The sequence below is a fragment of the Callionymus lyra genome, chromosome 17 (genome assembly GCF_982586985.1).
Source record: "Callionymus lyra chromosome 17, fCalLyr1.hap1.1, whole genome shotgun sequence".
Taxonomy (NCBI): Eukaryota; Metazoa; Chordata; class Actinopteri; order Syngnathiformes; family Callionymidae; genus Callionymus; species Callionymus lyra.
The window spans coordinates 15,498,319-15,519,261 of NC_141834.1; the positions used below are offsets into that span (position 1 = coordinate 15,498,319).

The 20,943-nt window shown below is 39.6% G+C and overlaps 1 protein-coding gene across 1 annotated transcript; it reads right to left on the minus strand.

The window, feature by feature from the left end:
- Positions 1–4,246: 4,246 nt before the first annotated feature.
- LOC148062770 (metalloreductase STEAP4-like) lies at positions 4,247–20,320 on the minus strand. Its single transcript, XM_087779122.1, has 9 exons — positions 20,135–20,320; positions 19,960–20,067; positions 18,468–18,538; positions 18,096–18,180; positions 12,677–12,955; positions 12,523–12,617; positions 11,034–11,187; positions 8,651–8,821; positions 4,247–4,510 (listed from the first exon to the last, which is right to left on the minus strand). The coding sequence occupies exons 1-9, from the start codon at positions 20,318–20,320 to the stop codon at positions 4,247–4,249; spliced, it is 1,413 nt and encodes a 470-aa protein (XP_087635248.1).
- Between the last annotated feature and the right edge of the window lie 623 nt (positions 20,321–20,943).

The following is a 20,943-nucleotide window of genomic DNA, read 5'->3' on the forward strand; positions in this document are numbered from 1 at the left end:
TTGTCAGAGCCCACTAGATGGCGATCTCTGCACTATTTTCCTTTTGTTTAATGAAACATCAAATCATTTTCTAACTGATGGCGCCACCTACTGACCTCTAAACAACATGGCACGGCTACATGAAGCTTCATCAGCAACATCACTACAATAATACAATGAAGTATTTATTTTGAAGGATAACAAAAAGCAACACAAAAACCTAAGAAAAAACTAAATAAAAGGGTGAAACCTAGTGATGTGTTGATGAAGCTTCATGAAGCAGTGTCATGTTGTTCAGAGGTCAGTAGGTGTCGCCATCAGTTAGAAAATGATTTGATGTTTCATTAAACAAAAGGAAAATAGTGCAGAGATCGCCATCTAGTGGGCTCTGGAAATAATGACACTGCTTCATGAAGCTTCATCAACACATCACTATACTTAAGGGTGGAATCCAGACGAAGCTTCACGAAACAATGTCTTCATTATTGTGATCAGTAGGTGGCGCCCTCACTTTGAACAATAATGAGGGCTCAATTTTAACCACCAGTTTTTATCTTTAATTCAATTAAATATATTGTATATATTAGTGATGGTCTGATGAAGCTTCATGAAGCAGTGTTATTATTGTCAGAGCCCACTAGATGGCGATCTCTGCACTATTTTCCTTTTGTTTAATGAAACATCAAATCATTTTCTAACTGATGGCGCCACCTACTGACCTCTAAACAACATGACACGGCTTCATGAAGCTTCATCAGCAACATCACTACAATAATACAATGAAGTATTTATTTTGAAGGATAACAAAAAGCAACACAAAAACCTAAGAAAAAACTAAATAAAAGGGTGAAACCTAGTGATGTGTTGATGAAGCTTCATGAAGCAGTGTCATGTTGTTCAGAGGTCAGTAGGTGTCGCCATCAGTTAGAAAATGATTTGATGTTTCATTAAACAAAAGGAAAATAGTGCAGAGATCGCCATCTAGTGGGCTCTGGAAATAATGACACTGCTTCATGAAGCTTCATCAACACATCACTATACTTAAGGGTGGAATCCAGACGAAGCTTCACGAAACAATGTCTTCATTATTGTGATCAGTAGGTGGCGCCCTCACTTTGAACAATAATGAGGGCTCAATTTTAACCACCAGTTTTTATCTTTAATTCAATTAAATATATTGTATATATTAGTGATGGTCTGATGAAGCTTCATGAAGCAGTGTTATTATTGTCAGAGCCCACTAGATGGCGATCTCTGCACTATTTTCCTTTTGTTTAATGAAACATCAAATCATTTTCTAACTGATGGCGCCACCTACTGACCTCTAAACAACATGACACGGCTTCATGAAGCTTCATCAGCAACATCACTACAATAATACAATGAAGTATTTATTTTGAAGGATAACAAAAAGCAACACAAAAACCTAAGAAAAAACTAAATAAAAGGGTGAAACCTAGTGATGTGTTGATGAAGCTTCATGAAGCAGTGTCATGTTGTTCAGAGGTCAGTAGGTGTCGCCATCAGTTAGAAAATGATTTGATGTTTCATTAAACAAAAGGAAAATAGTGCAGAGATCGCCATCTAGTGGGCTCTGGAAATAATGACACTGCTTCATGAAGCTTCATCAACACATCACTATACTTAAGGGTGGAATCCAGACGAAGCTTCACGAAACAATGTCTTCATTATTGTGATCAGTAGGTGGCGCCCTCACTTTGAACAATAATGAGGGCTCAATTTTAACCACCAGTTTTTATCTTTAATTCAATTAAATATATTGTATATATTAGTGATGGTCTGATGAAGCTTCATGAAGCAGTGTTATTATTGTCAGAGCCCACTAGATGGCGATCTCTGCACTATTTTCCTTTTGTTTAATGAAACATCAAATCATTTTCTAACTGATGGCGCCACCTACTGACCTCTAAACAACATGACACGGCTTCATGAAGCTTCATCAGCAACATCACTACAATAATACAATGAAGTATTTATTTTGAAGGATAACAAAAAGCAACACAAAAACCTAAGAAAAAACTAAATAAAAGGGTGAAACCTAGTGATGTGTTGATGAAGCTTCATGAAGCAGTGTCATGTTGTTCAGAGGTCAGTAGGTGTCGCCATCAGTTAGAAAATGATTTGATGTTTCATTAAACAAAAGGAAAATAGTGCAGAGATCGCCATCTAGTGGGCTCTGGAAATAATGACACTGCTTCATGAAGCTTCATCAACACATCACTATACTTAAGGGTGGAATCCAGACGAAGCTTCACGAAACAATGTCTTCATTATTGTGATCAGTAGGTGGCGCCCTCACTTTGAACAATAATGAGGGCTCAATTTTAACCACCAGTTTTTATCTTTAATTCAATTAAATATATTGTATATATTAGTGATGGTCTGATGAAGCTTCATGAAGCAGTGTTATTATTGTCAGAGCCCACTAGATGGCGATCTCTGCACTATTTTCCTTTTGTTTAATGAAACATCAAATCATTTTCTAACTGATGGCGCCACCTACTGACCTCTAAACAACATGACACGGCTTCATGAAGCTTCATCAGCAACATCACTACAATAATACAATGAAGTATTTATTTTGAAGGATAACAAAAAGCAACACAAAAACCTAAGAAAAAACTAAATAAAAGGGTGAAACCTAGTGATGTGTTGATGAAGCTTCATGAAGCAGTGTCATGTTGTTCAGAGGTCAGTAGGTGTCGCCATCAGTTAGAAAATGATTTGATGTTTCATTAAACAAAAGGAAAATAGTGCAGAGATCGCCATCTAGTGGGCTCTGGAAATAATGACACTGCTTCATGAAGCTTCATCAACACATCACTATACTTAAGGGTGGAATCCAGACGAAGCTTCACGAAACAATGTCTTCATTATTGTGATCAGTAGGTGGCGCCCTCACTTTGAACAATAATGAGGGCTCAATTTTAACCACCAGTTTTTATCTTTAATTCAATTAAATATATTGTATATATTAGTGATGGTCTGATGAAGCTTCATGAAGCAGTGTTATTATTGTCAGAGCCCACTAGATGGCGATCTCTGCACTATTTTCCTTTTGTTTAATGAAACATCAAATCATTTTCTAACTGATGGCGCCACCTACTGACCTCTAAACAACATGACACGGCTTCATGAAGCTTCATCAGCAACATCACTACAATAATACAATGAAGTATTTCTTTTGAATGATAGAAAGGATAACAAAAAGCAACACAAAAACATAAGACGAAACTAAATAAAAGGGTGAAACCTAGTGATGTGTTGATGAAGCTTCATGAAGCAGTGTCATTTTGTTCAGAGGTCAGTAGGTGGCGCCATCAGTTAGAAAATGATTTAATGTTTCATTAAACAAAAGGAAAATAGTGCAGAGATCGCCATCTAGTGGGCTCTGGAAATAATGACACTTCTTCATGAAGCTTCATCAACACATCACTATACTTAAGGGTGGAATCCAGACGAAGCTTCATGAAACAATTGTCTTCATTTTTGTGATCAGTAGGTGGCGCCCTAACTTTGAACAATGATGAGAGCTCAATTTTAACCACCAGTTTTTATCTTTAATTCAAGTAAATATATCGTATATATTAGTGATGGTCTGATGAAGCTTCATGAAGCAGTGTTATTATTTTCAGGGCCCACTAGATGGCGATCTCTGCACTATTTTCATTTGTTTCGAACAACTGTTCTTATGAAACTTCATCAACTCATCACTGGTATACAACATATACAACCTTTGGTAAAGTTCCTTTAAATCATTTTGTGAAAAGGAATAAGTGTAAAAATGTGTTTTAGTAATATTTTAATAAAAAAAGAAGAAGAAAAATTCTTATTCAAATAATAAATGCATAAAAATTTAATAATGTAGCACTTTAAAGATAAAAATAAATAAATAAAACATGTATTAAGTAGTGATGAAGCTTCATGAAAAAACAGCAAAAATGTACAACAAATAATTGTGAATCAGTTTATTAATGAAAATACAGATTTTAAGGGTAAACATCATATTATTAAAACTATTAAAAAACATTTTAAAACAACAAACATACAATAATTTAGCAGTAATGATAATATTTCTTTTTTTAAGAACAAAAACTTACAAACATTTGCTGTCGTTGGTGAAATATTTCCTCTAAACACAAACAAAATAATACATTATTATTACTATTATATTTGACATTATTATTATTCACACAAGCATTAAAAAAACATCAATTATTTCTCAAAAAATAAATACATTTCTGTTTCACAAGTTTGTCGCCGCGATGTAGCTCTTCTCCTCCCAATGCGAGTTCCTCTCCCAGCCCTGTCGGATCCTGGTGAGGGTCCGGTCCACGCAGGGCAGGATGACGAGGAACTTCAGCACCAGAACCACGGACGGGACCACCAGACACAGCATGTACCCCGGGGGGGTGTACCACTTGTAGGTGGACGCGCTGAGGAACTTGTTCCAGCCGTAGACGTAACCGTGCGTCGTGCAGATCAGGAGCGTCAAGTGACCCAACTTGGACTGTCGGAGGGAAGAAGAAAGAATATGGTTTAAGAAATAGATTGTAAACATTAAACATAGTTATTTTTTTTTATTACTGAGGATATTTTTAAAACTCAAATTGGAATCATCCATTGATTGATTGAAGAATTAAAATGGATTTAACTAATGAATAATGTAAAAAGCATTATATTTTATATCAGGGGTCGGGAACCTTTTTGACTCAGAGAGCCATGAAAGCAATATATTTGGAAATGTATTTCAGTGAGAGCCATATAAATAATATTCAGATGTAAGAATCTGTGCTTGACACGAATTCAAGCCCTTTTCCTTCAGAATTCAGACGGGTTCATCCCTTTCCATGCCTCCATTTCAATATGTCCATCATATTTAAATGAAGCACAAGACTAAAATTTCTCCATTTCTGTGATCATGAAAAAACAAAAAACAAATGAAAACATGAATTCAAACTAACAGTTTATATTTGTTAATTTTAAACATGTCTGATATGAATCACACAAGTGGATTAATTAAATTTCAGATGAAGTTTAACGAGAATAAAACTGTTCATCAGTAACTTCACATCATCATCGCTTTGTCTGATCGTCTCTGAGCGTCATTAGAATGTGTGGCTCACCTGCACCTGTTTAACGTGTTTGTGTTTCTGCGTATTCGTATTACATTCGTGAGATAAAGGTAATTTACAAATAGTCATCATGTGATGTTGTATTAATACAAGTGTGTTTTAAGGACCGCGATCACAAAAGGAAAACCAGAATTTGTTGCGCTTTCATTGAAACCTGCAGCTTAACTTTGATGGAACTGACGTCATGTTTCTGTGACTCTCGTAGAGAAGAACCTGAAGCGATCAAACGCGCATTATTTTGTTCGATATATTATTTTAAAAAAACAAGCTTATAATTCTATATCGTTTTTCTGAATTGCGTAAAATGACTGTCGCACGTTTTGCTCTTTTTATTCTCGATTCATATGATCTTTTCCGTGCGTTCAGTGGAAGAGGCAGGAGCTCTGATTGGCTGCTGTGCATGTCAATCAAATTTTCAACCAATCGGCACAATAACCATTTGATTGACATGCACAGCAGCCAATCAGAGCTCTCTTTACTATTTTCTTATATCATATTTTATTAAATCACGCGATCTACTCGCAACAGCTTCGCGATCGACCGGTCGATCTGCGAGCCAGATGCAATCATCAAAAGAGCCACACCTGGCTCGCGAGCCATAGGTTCGTGACCCCTGTTTTATATTATGATGTCCAGTGACATCATGATGTCGGCTGACTCGGGTAAATTCACTGTTCTGGTTCTCTTGGATCTGTCGTCAGCCTTTGACACAGTTGATCACCAGATCCTGCTGAGAAGACTGAGGGATGAAGTGTCTGGGTCTGTGTTAGAATGGTTCTCATCTTACCTTTCTGGGCGCAGTTTTAGTGTATCTGCCAATCAAATGAGGTCTGAATCGGCAGATCTGTTGTGTGGAGTCCCTCAAGGTTCTGTTCTGGGTCCTTTATTGTTTTTGCTGTACTTGATTCCCCTCGGTAAAATCATTCAGAGATTTCCAGATGTTTCTTATCACATTTTTGCTGATGACATCTCTACTGCTCTTTTGATCCAACTGAGCCCCAGAGGCTGAACAGCTTAGTCAATTGTTGCTAGAAATCAAACAATGGCTGAGTGACAACACTCTACAGCTTAATGTGGACAAAACTGAAACTCTGGTGATTGCTCCTGATGATAAGATTCCAGGGTTGAGTCAGTACTTGGGTGACTTAGGTCAGTCTGTCAAACTGAGCCTGAGAAACCTGGGTGTTGTATTTGATAAAGACATGTCTCTTGTTCAACACTGCAGAAAACTGACCAGAAACTGTTTCCTTCAACTGAGGAAAATCTCTAAACTTGGGAAAATGTTGTCGGAACATGATCTGGAGCTTGTAATCCATGCGTTTGTTTCTTCTCGTCTGGACTATTGTAACAGTTTGTTTTCATGTCTTAACAAGAAGGATCTGTCTCGTCTGCAGTTGATTCAGAACTCTGCAGTGAGAATTCTGACCCGCTCAAGTAGAAGAACTCCCATTTCTCCGGTCCTTAAAACTCTTCACTGGCTTCCAGTTTCTTTCAGGATCAACTTTAAAATTCTGGTTCTTACTTTCAGATCTATTCATGGTCAGACTCCTCCTTACATCACTGATCTGATCCAGCCTTACACCCCAGCTCGGGCTCTGAGGTCTGTGGATCAGAATCTACTTATGGTTCCTCGCACACGGCTCAGGACCAGAGGAGAGAAATCTTTTCAGGCTGTTGCTCCTAAGCTTTGGAACCATCTTCTCTCTCTCTTTGCGCTTGATGGATCTACTGACTCCTTTAAGAAACATCTTATGACGTTTCTATTTGTTCAGGCTTTTCCTTGAATTTCTCGAACTCCTGTTGTGTTCTCAGTATTATCTTGATCTTTAAAGTATGTACTTTTTTGAATATTGTTTTGATTGTCTAAGCGCTTTGTGACCCTGGTCTCGAAAAGCGCTATATTAATAAATATTACTTACTTACTTACTTACATTATACATAGTTTTTTTTTTTATTACTGAGGATATTTTTAAAAACTCAAATTGGAATCATCCATTGATTGAAGAATTAAAATGGATTTAACTAATGAATAATGTAAAAAGCATTATATTTTATATTATATTGTATTATTGAGTTGCCAAAATTTGAACAGATACATAGAAATGAAAGGAGAATTTGTGTTTATCCTGGAATTAAGAACAATTCTGACAGAAAATACAAGTTATAATTGTAAGTAAGTAAGTATTTTATTTATATAGCGCTTTTCCAGACCAGGGTCACAAAGCGCTTAAACAATCAAAACAATATTCAATAAAGTACATACTTTAAAGATCAAGATAAAACTGATAACACAACAGGAGTTCCAGAAAATCAAGGAAAAGCCTGAACAAATAGAAACGTCTTAAGATGTTTCTTAAAGTATTAAAAATTGTATCCTATTGAAAATCCTATTAAAAGGATTAAAATATACATATTTATGTTTTTTAGTGATAAAGGAATTGATTATCTCCTCAGCTTGCATCTTAATATACTAATATCTCACGAAATAATCATTATTTTAATCGGCGAAGTTAGATTTGAAAGACAAAACGAAAAAGAATGTAAAAATTGTTACTTTTTTAGGCTGTGTGCAGTACTTTTTTTTTCATTTTACGGAAAAGAAATAAAGACAAATAAAATTAAAAAAAAGAAAATATTTAAAATGTATGTTTTCCATCCTCTTGTCAATCAAATATTTATATTAAAAAAAAAAAATCTGTATTTTTTTTGTATTATATGTAGTAACTTTATTTAACGTAAAATAAAAAATCAAACACATACTGTATATATATACATGATGTCATCTTCTTATCAATAAAATATGTATTTAAAAACAATTAACGTCAGGTTTAAAAATAAATACCCGAAGCAAAAAGTTTAAAAAAAAAACTTGAACTAAAAGCCAAATTTGAAAATGAAATAAAAAGTAGTTATTTTTCCAACGTTTGATTTTCGTGGCCTTGACTTATTGTTGACGATTTTCCTATGATGTCATCAGATTCCATGTATAGTAAACGAACAATAAAACAATCCCTGTGTAATCATCTGCTGACTCATCAGATTAAACATCTGCTGACTCATCAGATTAAACATCTGCTGACTCATCAGATTAACCATCTGATGAGTCAGCAGATTAACCATTGCCTCTGATGACTGTTGAACAAGTTGCAACGTTTTCCCTTCTTTGAACAAATGATTAAAATAAAATGAAAAAAAAAAGTCACATGACCTGGACCTCCTTCTCATTTCTCACTGGTCGGGCCCGTGGACGCGACCTTTACACGAACAGACCTTCGACCCCCGTATTAACAATCATCTCGCCGGGGTTTCGCACCAGAGACCGTAATTATATTTAATGAATAACTTAACATTTAGAATCGCGCCGGCTCGGTTAACTAGCCTCCGGAGAGATAAGGGTCGGGCGGACATGTTGCCGCTACATTCGTGACTCCGAAGGGAGACTTTGAGATCGTCAGGAAGTAGGAGCGCCCGGGGTCACGGGACCCTTGAAGGTTTCGGAAGGTCGCGACTCTGACCTGGACGAAGTTGAACTCTCTCCAGCTGAGCGTGGCGCCCACCGAGGGCAGCGACGTGAGGCCCAGCAGGACGAAGAGGAAGAAGCCCAGGATGCCCAGGACGTAGAAGGAGTCGGTGCCCCACGCCTCCGTCTGATCCAAGTCGAACGGCGTGCTTGGGTTGTTCTTCATCTGAGGAGAGCGAGAGAGTTTTTGTTGCTTTGCCTCGTGTTATCTCAGGGTCAGAGTGACCACAAGCCCGAAAACAAATGTGTTTGAGGTATCCCTTGTGTTTTCTCAGGGTCAACGTGACCACAAGCCCGAAAACAAATGTGTTTGAGGTATCCCTCGTGTTTTCTCAGGGTCAACGTGACCACAAGCCCGAAAACAAATGTGTTTGAGGTATCCCTTGTGTTTTCTCAGGGTCAGAGTGACCACAAGCCCGAAAACAAATGTGTTTGAGGTATCCCTTGTGTTATCTCTGGTCAAGTTGACTCGAAGCCGGAAAACAAAAGTGTTTGTGGTATCCTTTCTGTTATCTTAGGGTCGAGGTGACTCGAAGCCGGAAAACAAAAGTGTTTGTGGTATCCTTTGTGTTATCTTAGGGTCGAGGTGACTCGAAACCCGAAAACAAATGTGTTTGAGGTATCCCTCGTGTTATCTCAGGGTCAACGTGACCACAAGCCCGAAAACAAATGTGTTTGTGGGGTCCCTTGTGTTATCTCTGGTCAAGGTGACTCGAAGCCGGAAAACAAAAGTGTTTGTGGTATCCTTTGTGTTATCTTAGGGTCGAGGTGACTCGAAACCCGAAAACAATTGTGTTTGAGGTATCCCTCGTGTTATCTCAGGGTCAACGTGACCACAAGCCCGAAAACAAATGTGTTTGTGGGGTCCCTTGTGTTATCTCTGGTCAAGGTGACTCGAAGCCGGAAAACAAAAGTGTTTGTGGTATCCTTTGTGTTATCTTAGGGTCGAGGTGACTCGAAACCCGAAAACAATTGTGTTTGAGGTATCCCTCGTGTTATCTCAGGGTCAACGTGACCACAAGCCCGAAAACAAATGTGTTTGTGGGGTCCCTGGTGTTTTCTCAGGGTCAGAGTGACCTGAAGCCCGAAAACAAATGTGTTTGTGGAATCCCTTGTGTTATCTCTGGTCAAGTTGACTCGAAGCCGGAAAACAAAAGTGTTTGTAGTATCCCTCGTGTTATCTTAGGGTCGAGGTGACTCGAAACCCGAAAACAAATGTGTTTGAGGTATCCCTCGTGTTATCTCAGGGTCAACGTGACCACAAGCCCGAAAACAAATGTGTTTGTGGGGTCCCTGGTGTTTTCTCAGGGTCAGAGTGACCTGAAGCCCGAAAACAAATGTGTTTGTGGAATCCCTTGTGTTATCTCTGGTCAAGTTGACTCGAAGCCGGAAAACAAAAGTGTTTGTGGTATCCTTTGTGTTATCTTAGGGTCGAGGTGACTCGAAACCCGAAAACAAATGTGTTTGAGGTATCCCTCGTGTTATCTCAGGGTCAACGTGACCACAAGCCCGAAAACAAATGTGTCTGTGGGGTCCCTGGTGTTATCTCAGGGTCAGAGTGACCTGAAGCCCGAAAACAAATGTGTTTGTGGAATCCCTTGTGTTATCTCTGGTCAAGTTGACTCGAAGCCGGAAAACAAAAGTGTTTGTAGTATCCTTTGTGTTATCTTAGGGTCGAGGTGACTCGAAACCCGAAAACAATTGTGTTTGAGGTATCCCTTGTGTTATCTCAGGGTCAAGGTGACCTTAAGCTAGATAAAAAAAATATTTTTGAGGTATCCCTTGTGTTATAGCAGGGTCAACGTGACCAGAAGCCCTCAAACAAATGTGTTTGAGGTATCCCTTGTGTTTTTTCAGGGTCAACGTGACCAAAAGCCCTAAAACAAATGTGTTTGAGGTATCCCTTGTGTTATCTCTAGGTTGAGGTGAACAACAAATACATTTGGTTAGGAAAATAAAATAAAAATAATTATATCAAATTCTGATTTTGATCGTTTGCTTTCGATAAAACATTTTTTTCTGTTTGCTTCGATCATTTTGTTAGTTATTATTAATGTCACAATGAGTCAACACAAAAAAACTCAATCAGCTTTTTCGGGCAAAATTAAGGTGAGACGATGAAAAAATGGTTGTAAAAGTCAAAGATAAAAAAAACAATTACATTATGGCATCATTAGAAATCAGAGTAACGTGTATTTTGCAAACATTCCAAAAATATATAAATTTGAAAAGACATGCATAATTTGATATAAAAGCCCTTCAAAATATTGGTAAAAAATACTGTTTAAAATGGATACTAATAGATTTATGAATATTACAAAAGTACAAACACTACTCTGACCTAAATGAGCAACATAAACACAATTCAACTTTTCTACCTCGTCCACCACACGACTGATGAGCTTGTATCTGACAGAGTAGCGTATGGGGATGATGAAGGTGTAGATGGCGTGAAGGAAAGCATACGCCAGCGCCAGGAGACCCATTTGCTTCCTGCACAACATCCAGCGGTCCAGCCAATCAGGGAAGCGGCTGAAAGAGAAACACAAATATAACAGATATCACTAGAAGATCAACAATACACAGACAACCTAAGACAAACACAGGAGTCCCAAAAAATCAGTGAAAAACCTGCACAAATAAAAACGTCTTAAGATGTTTCTTGAAGGAGTCAGTAGATCCATCAAGCGCAAAGAGAGAGGAAGATGGTTCCAAAGCTTAGGAGCAACAGCCTGGAAGGATTTCTCTCCTCTGGTCCTGAAGCGTTTTCAGGAACCAACAGTAGATTCTGATCCACAGACCTCAGAGCCTGAGCTGGGATGTAAGGCTGGATCAGATCACTGATGTTAGGAGGAGCCTGACCATGAATAGATCTGAACGTAAGATCCAGAATTTAAAAAATGGATCCTGAAAAAAACTGGCAGCCAGTGAAGAGTTTAAGGATCGTGGAAATGTGAGTTCTTCTACTAGAGATGAGATGACACGCCTCTTTCAAGGGCTTAGACTCAGGGATGAAGTCCCGGTGAAACAAAACAAGAGAATGATCACTCAGATGGACATCATCTACAGATACATTAGATGTAAAATGTGGCCTTTTTGGTGAGTGGTTTCAGAAATGTGTTGCTCAAAATTAAAGGCATCACTTAAAGTTAAAAGTTCTTTAGCAGAACAAGATTTCATGCCATCAACATCAAGATTAGAGGTGTCCAAGAATAAAAACAGATTCCACTTGAATAATGGAAGAGAAGAAGTCACTAAAGTCTTTCAAGAAGACCGCCGCAGGACCAGGCGGACAGTAGACTGAAACACAATACAACGGTCTTGTAGAACCAACCAAGATCTTCCTGTGTCTTAATCACTTTGTATGAACTATCCCATACACTGCAGCTAAACCCCCCGCCCCCCCACCCCACGACGAGAGGGACGGGGCTTCCCTACGACAGAGTTCATTAAGATGAACAAACTCTTCCTCTCTCTGACATGTATCTGAAAGACACAATAAATCCAACTTTTTTCTTGTGAAGAGATCGTTCAGAGAAAAGGATTTATTTGCAATGGAGCGAGTGTTAAACGTGCCGATATGCAGCGCGGATGACGTCACTAAGGCAGTGACAGCGGAGAACAGCGGAACCTTTCGAAGGCTCCAGGATCTCCGTTAAGGTCCAGGCAAACCCACATCACAGGTGAGGGATGTATGAGTCCAGGCGTGCTCCAGTGTGTCCTCTCTTGACTTACAGACCAGAACGGGAACATCTCCTCGATTTCTTACGGAACTTACATTTGTAGATGAGTTCATTATTATTTTCTATAATATTTTAAATAATTAGTGATATATATATATTTTTTGTTGCTCATCCCTGGACTCACCTGTACTTAGTTCCTCTGTACAGTTGCAGGAAGGCAGCGATGGCACCAGGCAAGTAACACAGAGACAACATGACCAGAGCCACGATGGGAAACACCTGGACATCGTAAGACATCTTAATTTGGCTTGAACTCATTTTTCGGCGAGGATCTTCACCTTGTTGGCCAGAGACGCCATCATCCTGTAGGAGATGTTGTCCCCCTTCATCACGTAGGCGTAGATGACGTCCCTGATCAGCAGGTAGAAGTAGAAGAAGGCGGTGAGGCTGAGGGCCACGGCCAGCGGCAGCCGCCATTCGGGGAACAGGCGAAGCGGGAAGTCCTCCAGTTCCCCGGCGGCGGATAAAGACCCGCGATCTTGAACGGAGAGGCCGAGCTTCTTGGCCATCTCGCCAACTTCCTGTTTGGCTTCTGAGCTGTCGCCGCAGAGATACACCTGCGACAGGTACGACGTATTAAAATACATTTTAAACGTTGCCAAGATTGAGATGAAGACAAGCCGATAAAGTGCTGAGTCAGACAGATAAATATGTGATTAATGCCCTTGTGTTGTCTCTAGGTCAAGGTGACCTGGTGGCCAGAAAACAAATGTGTTTGTGGTATCCCTTGTGTTGTCTCTGGGTCAAGGTGACCTGGTGGCCAGAAAACAAATGTGTTTGTCGTATCCCTTGTGTTGTCTCTGGGTCAAGGTGACCCGGTGGCCCTAAAACAAACGTGTTTGTGGTATCCCTTGTGTTGTCTCTAGGTCAAGGTGACCTGGTGGCCAGAAAACAAATGTCTTTGTGGTATCCCTTGTGTTGTCTCTAGGTCAAGGTGACCTGGTGGCCAGAAAACAAATGTGTTTGTGGTATCCCTTGTGTTGTCTCTGGGTCAAGGTGACCCGGTGGCCCTAAAACAAACGTGTTTGTGGTATCCCTTGTGTTGTCTCTAGGTCAAGGTGACCTGGTGGCCAGAAAACAAATGTCTTTGTGGTATCCCTTGTGTTGTCTCTAGGTCAAGGTGACCTGGTGGCCAGAAAACAAATGTGTTTGTGGTATCCCTTGTGTTGTCTCTGGGTCAAGGTGACCCGGTGGCCCTAAAACAAACGTGTTTGTGGTATCCCTTGTGTTGTCTCTAGGTCAAGGTGACCTGGTGGCCAGAAAACAAATGTGTTTGTGGTATCCCTTGTGTTGTCTCTAGGTCAAGGTGACCTGGTGGCCAGAAAACAAATGTGTTTGTGGTATCCCTTGTGTTGTCTCTGGGTCAAGGTGACCCGGTGGCCCTAAAACAAACGTGTTTGTGGTATCCCTTGTGTTGTCTCTAGGTCAAGGTGACCTGGTGGCCAGAAAACAAATGTGTTTGTGGTATCCCTTGTGTTGGCTCTGAGTCAAGATGACTCTGTGGCCAGAAAACAAATGTGTTTGTGGTATCCCTTGTGTTGTCTCTAGGTCAAAGTGACCTGGTGGCCAGAAAACGAATGTGTTTGTGGTATCCCTTGTGTTGTCTCTGAGTCAAGATGACTCTGTGGCCAGAAAACAAATGTGTTTGTGGTATCCCTTGTGTTGTCTCTAGGTCAAGGTGACCTGGTGGCCAGAAAACAAATGTCTTTGTGGTATCCCTTGTGTTGTCTCTGAGTCAAGATGACTCTGTGGCCAGAAAACAAATGTGTTTGTGGTATCCCTTGTGTTGTCTCTAGGTCAAGGTGACCTGGTGGCCAGAAAACAAATGTCTTTGTGGTATCCCTTGTGTTGTCTCTAGGTCAAGGTGACCTGGTGGCCAGAAAACAAATGTGTTTCTGGTATCCCTTGTGTTGTCTCTGGGTCAAGATGACTCGGTGGCCAGAAAACAAATGTGTTTGTCGTATCCCTTGTGTTGTCTCTGGGTCAAGGTGAAATGACCTCCACCACAGCATATGTATTTCGTTTTAAACGTTGCCAAGATTGAGATGAAGACAAGCCGATAAAGTGCTGAGTCAGACGTAAATATGTGATTAATGTGTAACTGACTTATCTATCGTAGGCAGCATGAGAATAATTACATCGGCTCTTATCTCACCACCTCGATAAGATAGCTTTAGGAAACATACAACAACATTTCAGCGTGACACTTGATTGACTGGAACTGGAACTGGATGACCTTGACCATTAAAAAAACAAATGGTGTGTCCAAATGTCTTCTAGTGGATTAGTTCATATTCTATAGTGTTTGTTGTTTTGAGGACCAATTGAAATAAAGAAAAACAAGCTAGAATCAGAATATATATTTTAAAGATCGGGTGATCCAGATTACCATCTGGATCCAGGAATATTTTGAAAGATTCCTCTCTACAGAGTAGCTTAGAAAGCTTCAATGCTGTGCTGCGTTCATGGCCAATTATATTAAAAAAAACAAAAAAACAAACAGAGACGAAAAACATTTATAAATTGACTTCCATGAGGCTATGATCCCAAATTGCTCTTTCTATTTGGTTTTAGCGTTACCCACGCAACAACAAAAAAATCGGTATTACTTCAGAGGCAAATTTTTTGTCCTGTAAAAAACAGGAAGAAAATTACAATTGCTGCTAGCGATGGCTGGGAAGTGAAAGAGCAAAACGCTTAAACGATAAATAATAAATAAATACAGAATCCTAAAAGATCAAAAGTGATATTTTACATTTCCATCCAACATTAGTTCAACTTTCAGAGAAGCACGTTTTCTGCTGCAGTCGACTTGAACAACTTGGATTTATTACTTCAAATAATCAAGTGTTATCTGAGGGTCAAGGTGACCCAGAGGCCCAAAAACAAATGTGTTTGTGGTATCCCATGTGTTGTCTCTGGGTCAAGGTGACCCGGTGGCCCGAAAACAAACGTGTTTGTGGGATCCCTTGTGTTGTCTCTAGGTCAAGGTGACCTGGTGGCCAGAAAACAAATGTGTTTGTGGTATCCCTTGTGTTATCTCTAGGTCAAGGTGACCTGGTGACCAGAAAACAAATCTGTTTGTGGTATCCCTTGTGTTGTCTCTAGGTCAAGGTAACCTGGTGGCCAGAAAACAAATGTGTTTGTGGTATCCCATGTGTTGTCTCTGGGTCAAGGTGACCTGGTGGCCAGAAAACAAATGTGTTTGTGGTATCCCATGTGTTGTCTCTGGGTCAAGGTGACCTGGTGACCAGAAAACAAATGTGTTTGTGGTATCCCATGTGTTGTCTCTGGGTCAAGGTGACCCGGTGGCCAGAAAAACAAACGTGTTTGTGGTATCCCTTGTGTTATCTCTAGGTCAAGGTGACCTGGTGACCAGAAAACAAATGTGTTTGTGGTATCCCATGTGTTGTCTCTGGGTCAAGGTGACCCGGTGGCCAGAAAACAAATGTGTTTGTGGTATCCCATGTGTTGTCTCTGGGTCAACGTGACCACAAGCCCGAAAACAAATGTGTTTGTGGAATCCCATGTGTTTTCTCTGGGTCAAGGTGACACGGTGGCCAGAAAACAAACGTGTTTGTGGTATCCCTTGTGTTGTCTCTGGGTCAAGATGACTCGGTGGCCAGTAAACAAATGTGTTTGTGGTATCCCTTGTGTTGTCTGACAGGTGAAATGACCTCAAATGTGACGTCTCTATAATAATAGTTCTATGTCACTTCTTTCTTTCTCTCAGGTGTGAATGGAAGCAGACGCGAGCGGGGGGGAAAGGCAGGTGGTGTGATCGGCTCGGAGTGAATTGGTTAGGACCGAGCAGATTTCCCTCAGGTGTGTGTAAATGGAGCGGGCAGCCAGCCATGTCTACCTATATGACGGCACCAGTAACAGCGAGGGACAGCAGACCCCAAATCTCCATCTGAATGGAAATGCGAGGGAGCAGCCTTTCTGAACCCCGGCCCGGGCTGCGCGTGAATCCAGAGGCGAAAAGAAACCTCTTTTTCAAAGACGTTAGTGTTGGAGAGAAATTAGAGCAGCGCTGTAGGTTGAGCTAAAGAGGATTCACGGCAGATTCAGGTTTGGTCCCCCGAGGATCTGGCGTGTTTGTGCAAGATGAAGTAAACAATGCTGTTTCTTTTGTAATTTCACACCGAACGGTTTGTTCTATTAAAAAACTTCTTCCCGTGAAAGGAAACGCACGTGAATGCAGGATAAGTCATGGAAGATTTGGGGTGAAGTTTAGTAAAGATATTTTCACAAGTGATCAAAGCTCCAGATTATTTACAAATAAATGAGGATATTAGGGAAAAAACAATAATAAATAACTTAAAATTCAATATTTGTTTTGATTATTTAAACAATGTTTTTCTCCTGAAAAAACAAATATTATCATTATTGCTAAATTAATGTATGTTTTATTTTCATTTAACTCATATACTTTCATGTTTGACCTTAACGACTGTATTTTCATTGATAAAAAAAATACACGATTACTGTAGATATATATTTATATATATTTGTGGATTCTCTGGATTTTTTAATACATTTTTGCCATTTTATTAAAAAATTTTATAAAGATGATTTACAGAAGATTTACAATGTTATATTTGTATGTGTTTAAAATTAAATATACTATCATTATAGCCTTAAATTGGTTTTTGATATTCAATTTTTTTTTTAAACCAAACGTCTTATATATATCAATATATATAAATTCTATTTGATCAATAAATTAACCCTTAAGACAACATAAGGGATAGCACAAACACATTTTTCTTTCAGGCCTGCAGGTCACCTTGACCCAGAGACAACACAGGGGATACCATAAACACATTTGTATTTGGCCCTGCGGGTCACCTTGACCCAGAGACAACACAAGGGATACCACAAACACGTTTGTTTTCAGGTCTACGGGTCACCTTGACCTAGAAACAACACAAGGGATACCACAAATGCATTTGTTTTCGGGCCTGCCGGTCACCTTGACCCAGAGACAACACAAGGGATACCCCAAATGCATTTGTTTTTGAGCCTTCGGGTCACCTTGACCCTGAGATAACACAAGGGTTAATGTATTCATTATTAAGTATTGTTAAATATGAATGTATTTTTACACAATCACACACACAATCACTCAATGGTGGGAGTAGGTTGCAACGCAGTGCAATCGGGGTTTAAGTGCTCAGGGACACAATGACACAATCTTAACCAGAGCTGGAATTGAACCCTCAACTTCTTAGGCCACAATAGTTTTTTTTTAAACTGCAACAAGGAAAGTATGTGCATTTCTGTGACATTTACATTGTTTTAAAGTATCTTTTGTTTGACTTTATTTAAAGACTGATGTTTATAAATCAACTTCTCAGCTCTTGAAGTTAGTGGAACATTTTATCCTCAAACATTGGGATCATATTTAGTTTTTTAAACGGTGACGCGGCTCCAATTCATCACAAGCGTTCCTCGCGTCTGACTGTTTATCGCGGTTAAGCGAGGATATAAAAGCCGGGATGTCAAAGTTTAAACGCGGCGTCGAGCAAATATCAAGCTGATAATTTCACCGGCTTCTGCCTCTTTGTATCTATTTTCCCGCTCGGGCGCGGCTCCCGTCAAGAATCCCAGATAATCAGCCTCTTCTCCTTGATCCAAGTGACATCTTCAACCCCATTCATCACATCCCTCCCTCATCCTCCCCTTCTTCCTCACCTGTTTCCCTGCCAAGAGAGCGTTCTGCAGGGCCCAGGCAGACAGCGTGTTCAAGCCTTTCACCACCGCGGCTCTGGGGACCAGTCTGAGGAAACACGCCGGAGAAAAGTTGCTTTCATTTGACTTGTCTACAAAACACAGGCGAGGGGTGGAAAAAAAGGAGGGTCTCAAAAATGGTGCCAATCGATGTTTCCACTTCAGCTAAATAGACACAACGGGCGATCCCAGGAGGGCGCTGCCAACTAGCAAAACGTTTTACTTCCTTTCTGGCTGTGGACGGTGTTTGAGGTGGGACGGAGGGGGGGGGGGGGGATATGAAACACCTGCTCGGATACTTTTCAACTTCTCTTGACAAATATGGACCGGATTTACCTCTGCAGGTAGACGGCGTTCGGCTCTGGATACATCCCTTTCTTCAGGTTGTTGCTGAGATCCACCAGCACCTGGAGTCAATTGACATTCAGTTACTATCCAGGAAACAAAACTAAACGAGAAACAAACATATTTACTAACCGACATTCGCGCAGACCTCCTCCAAGCAGCTCCAACAATATATTACTTTTCAACCAACGATAATGCCACATTTTATATATATATATATATATATATATATATATATATATATATATATATATATATATATATATATATATATATATATATATATATATACAGTCTATACTTATATATTTAGAAACCTTTTAGTAAATTTGAAATATAATAAAGGTGTTCTTTAACGTAACGCACAACCCAGTAGAAACCCTGTGGTACGTTAACGTATTTGAAAGGATCCACATTTGTTTTTGGTTTTATTCTCTGTTCTCAATTTTTAAAATCACAAAATTACTTTTTTTTCCCCAACTATTAACACTCATTTATTTAGAGATTATAAAGTCAATGAAAGTCTGAGATTGAAAACTCATTTTTATGAAGGATTTAGATTTTTTTTATTTAGTTTTTCTTTCTTTCTTCATCTTGAGTACCTGGATAAGTAAATAATACACTAATTAAAACATAATAAAACTTAATAATTATGTGTTTCTGTGTTTCATATTAAAATTACTTGGTTATTTTGTTATATATTTATCAAATGAATTCAACTTCTAATAGTTATCTTAAGTTGTTTTCAGGCGTTTGTATTGACAAGAATGTAGCCATAAATATTACAATACAGAGACAACGATATATTGCGATATATTTGCAGTATTGTCGAGTACTTGACTGGTATTGCAGAATCTACAGACCACATGACTCTTGACAAAGTCGTTACTGCTTTCGTTTTAAAAAACCCCCACAAAATATGACCAAACATCAGCTAATAAAAGCGGCTTGACTCGACTGTATCCTCTCGTCCTCAGTCATCTTGGGGATCTTTGTAGTATTGACCAAGTACTTGACTCTGGTGTTACAGAATTTACAGACTACATGACTCTTGACGAAGTCGTAACTGCTTTCGTTTTAAAAAAACCCCACAAAATATGACCAAACATCAGCTAATAAAAGTGGCTTGACTCGACTGTATCCTCTCGTCCTCAGTCATGCCCGGGATCTCGTGGGATATATTGATCCTTTCGCAGCAGATGACGTAATGAATGCAACCATTTAGCGGCAAATTATTTTTATTTTAAACACACTTTACTACACTGTAAACAATAAAGAACTATTTAAAAAAATAATTAAATATGATTAGAAGCCAAAATTAAATAATAATATACAGTATTGTGGAAAAAAATCAGTAATATATCGCCATATTTGTATTCTTTCGAGTTGTTTTCATGACCAAACTTAATCTCCCTCTTTGTTCTCCATGAAGTCTGAAGTACAACAAAACAAAACAAATCAAAAATGAGTGAAAAATATTTACCTTTCCGTCCAGCACCGGCGACAGTGTCTCCAGGAACTCATAGTGTTCTCTGTGGACACAGATGAAAACCAGAGACGCCGACTTCGCCGCCGCCGCGTGATCCTTCACCTGCGCACACGTTGAAGACTTTCACTTCAACGGTTTTCAAAATGTATTTTTTGGCGCCGTGTCGTACCTGAGCCCCCGGGGGCAAGGGGCCGCAGCTGTGAGGGCGGCGGCTGCCGTAGACCACCCTGTACCCGGACTGCAGCAGGCGGAGGCCGAGGGAGCGTCCCAGATCCCCCGTCCCGAAGATACACAGCAGCTCCCGCTCGACGGCGGCGGCCGAGCTCACAACATCCAGCGTCACGGACTCCTGCATCTTCACAACTGCCGTCACCGCCTAACTCGTGTGAAGTTATACGAGCGTGGAATCTGGACTCTCAGGACGACCTCACGTCACATGCTGTTCTGTAGGTGTGTGTAGCAGTGACAGATGTTTTTTTTTTTTATCAGTTTACAGCAGGTGTTATCTTTATTGTTATTACCCTGACATCACCCAACAAATCAGGGCGACAACACTCACTGAAGGAACAAACACTGCAACTTTTAAGTTGAAAATACATCTTAAAAAACATGTTTTTGTTTGTAATTAGTTCAAAGATTTGACTCTTGTCATCTTGCAGTGCATTGTGGGAATACAATCTCTGTGCTCGGTAAACATTCCAAAATAATAAATAATGATGTATGACTAAAATCACTGAGTTAACGGATCAAAATTAATCATAAAACGTAAGAAAAATCATTTTGTTGGATTCTTGAAGAATTGATGACCAACTTGTCCTCGTAAATATCGATTAAAAAATAGAAAAAAGGATTTGAAATATATATCGACTTCGAACCGATTCGCACAGGATAAGTATTACCTGTAGACTAAAGTTTATAATGATTGCGGAGAATAATACTAGTTTATTTTGGTGTCTAAACAAGAAGGATCTGTCTCGC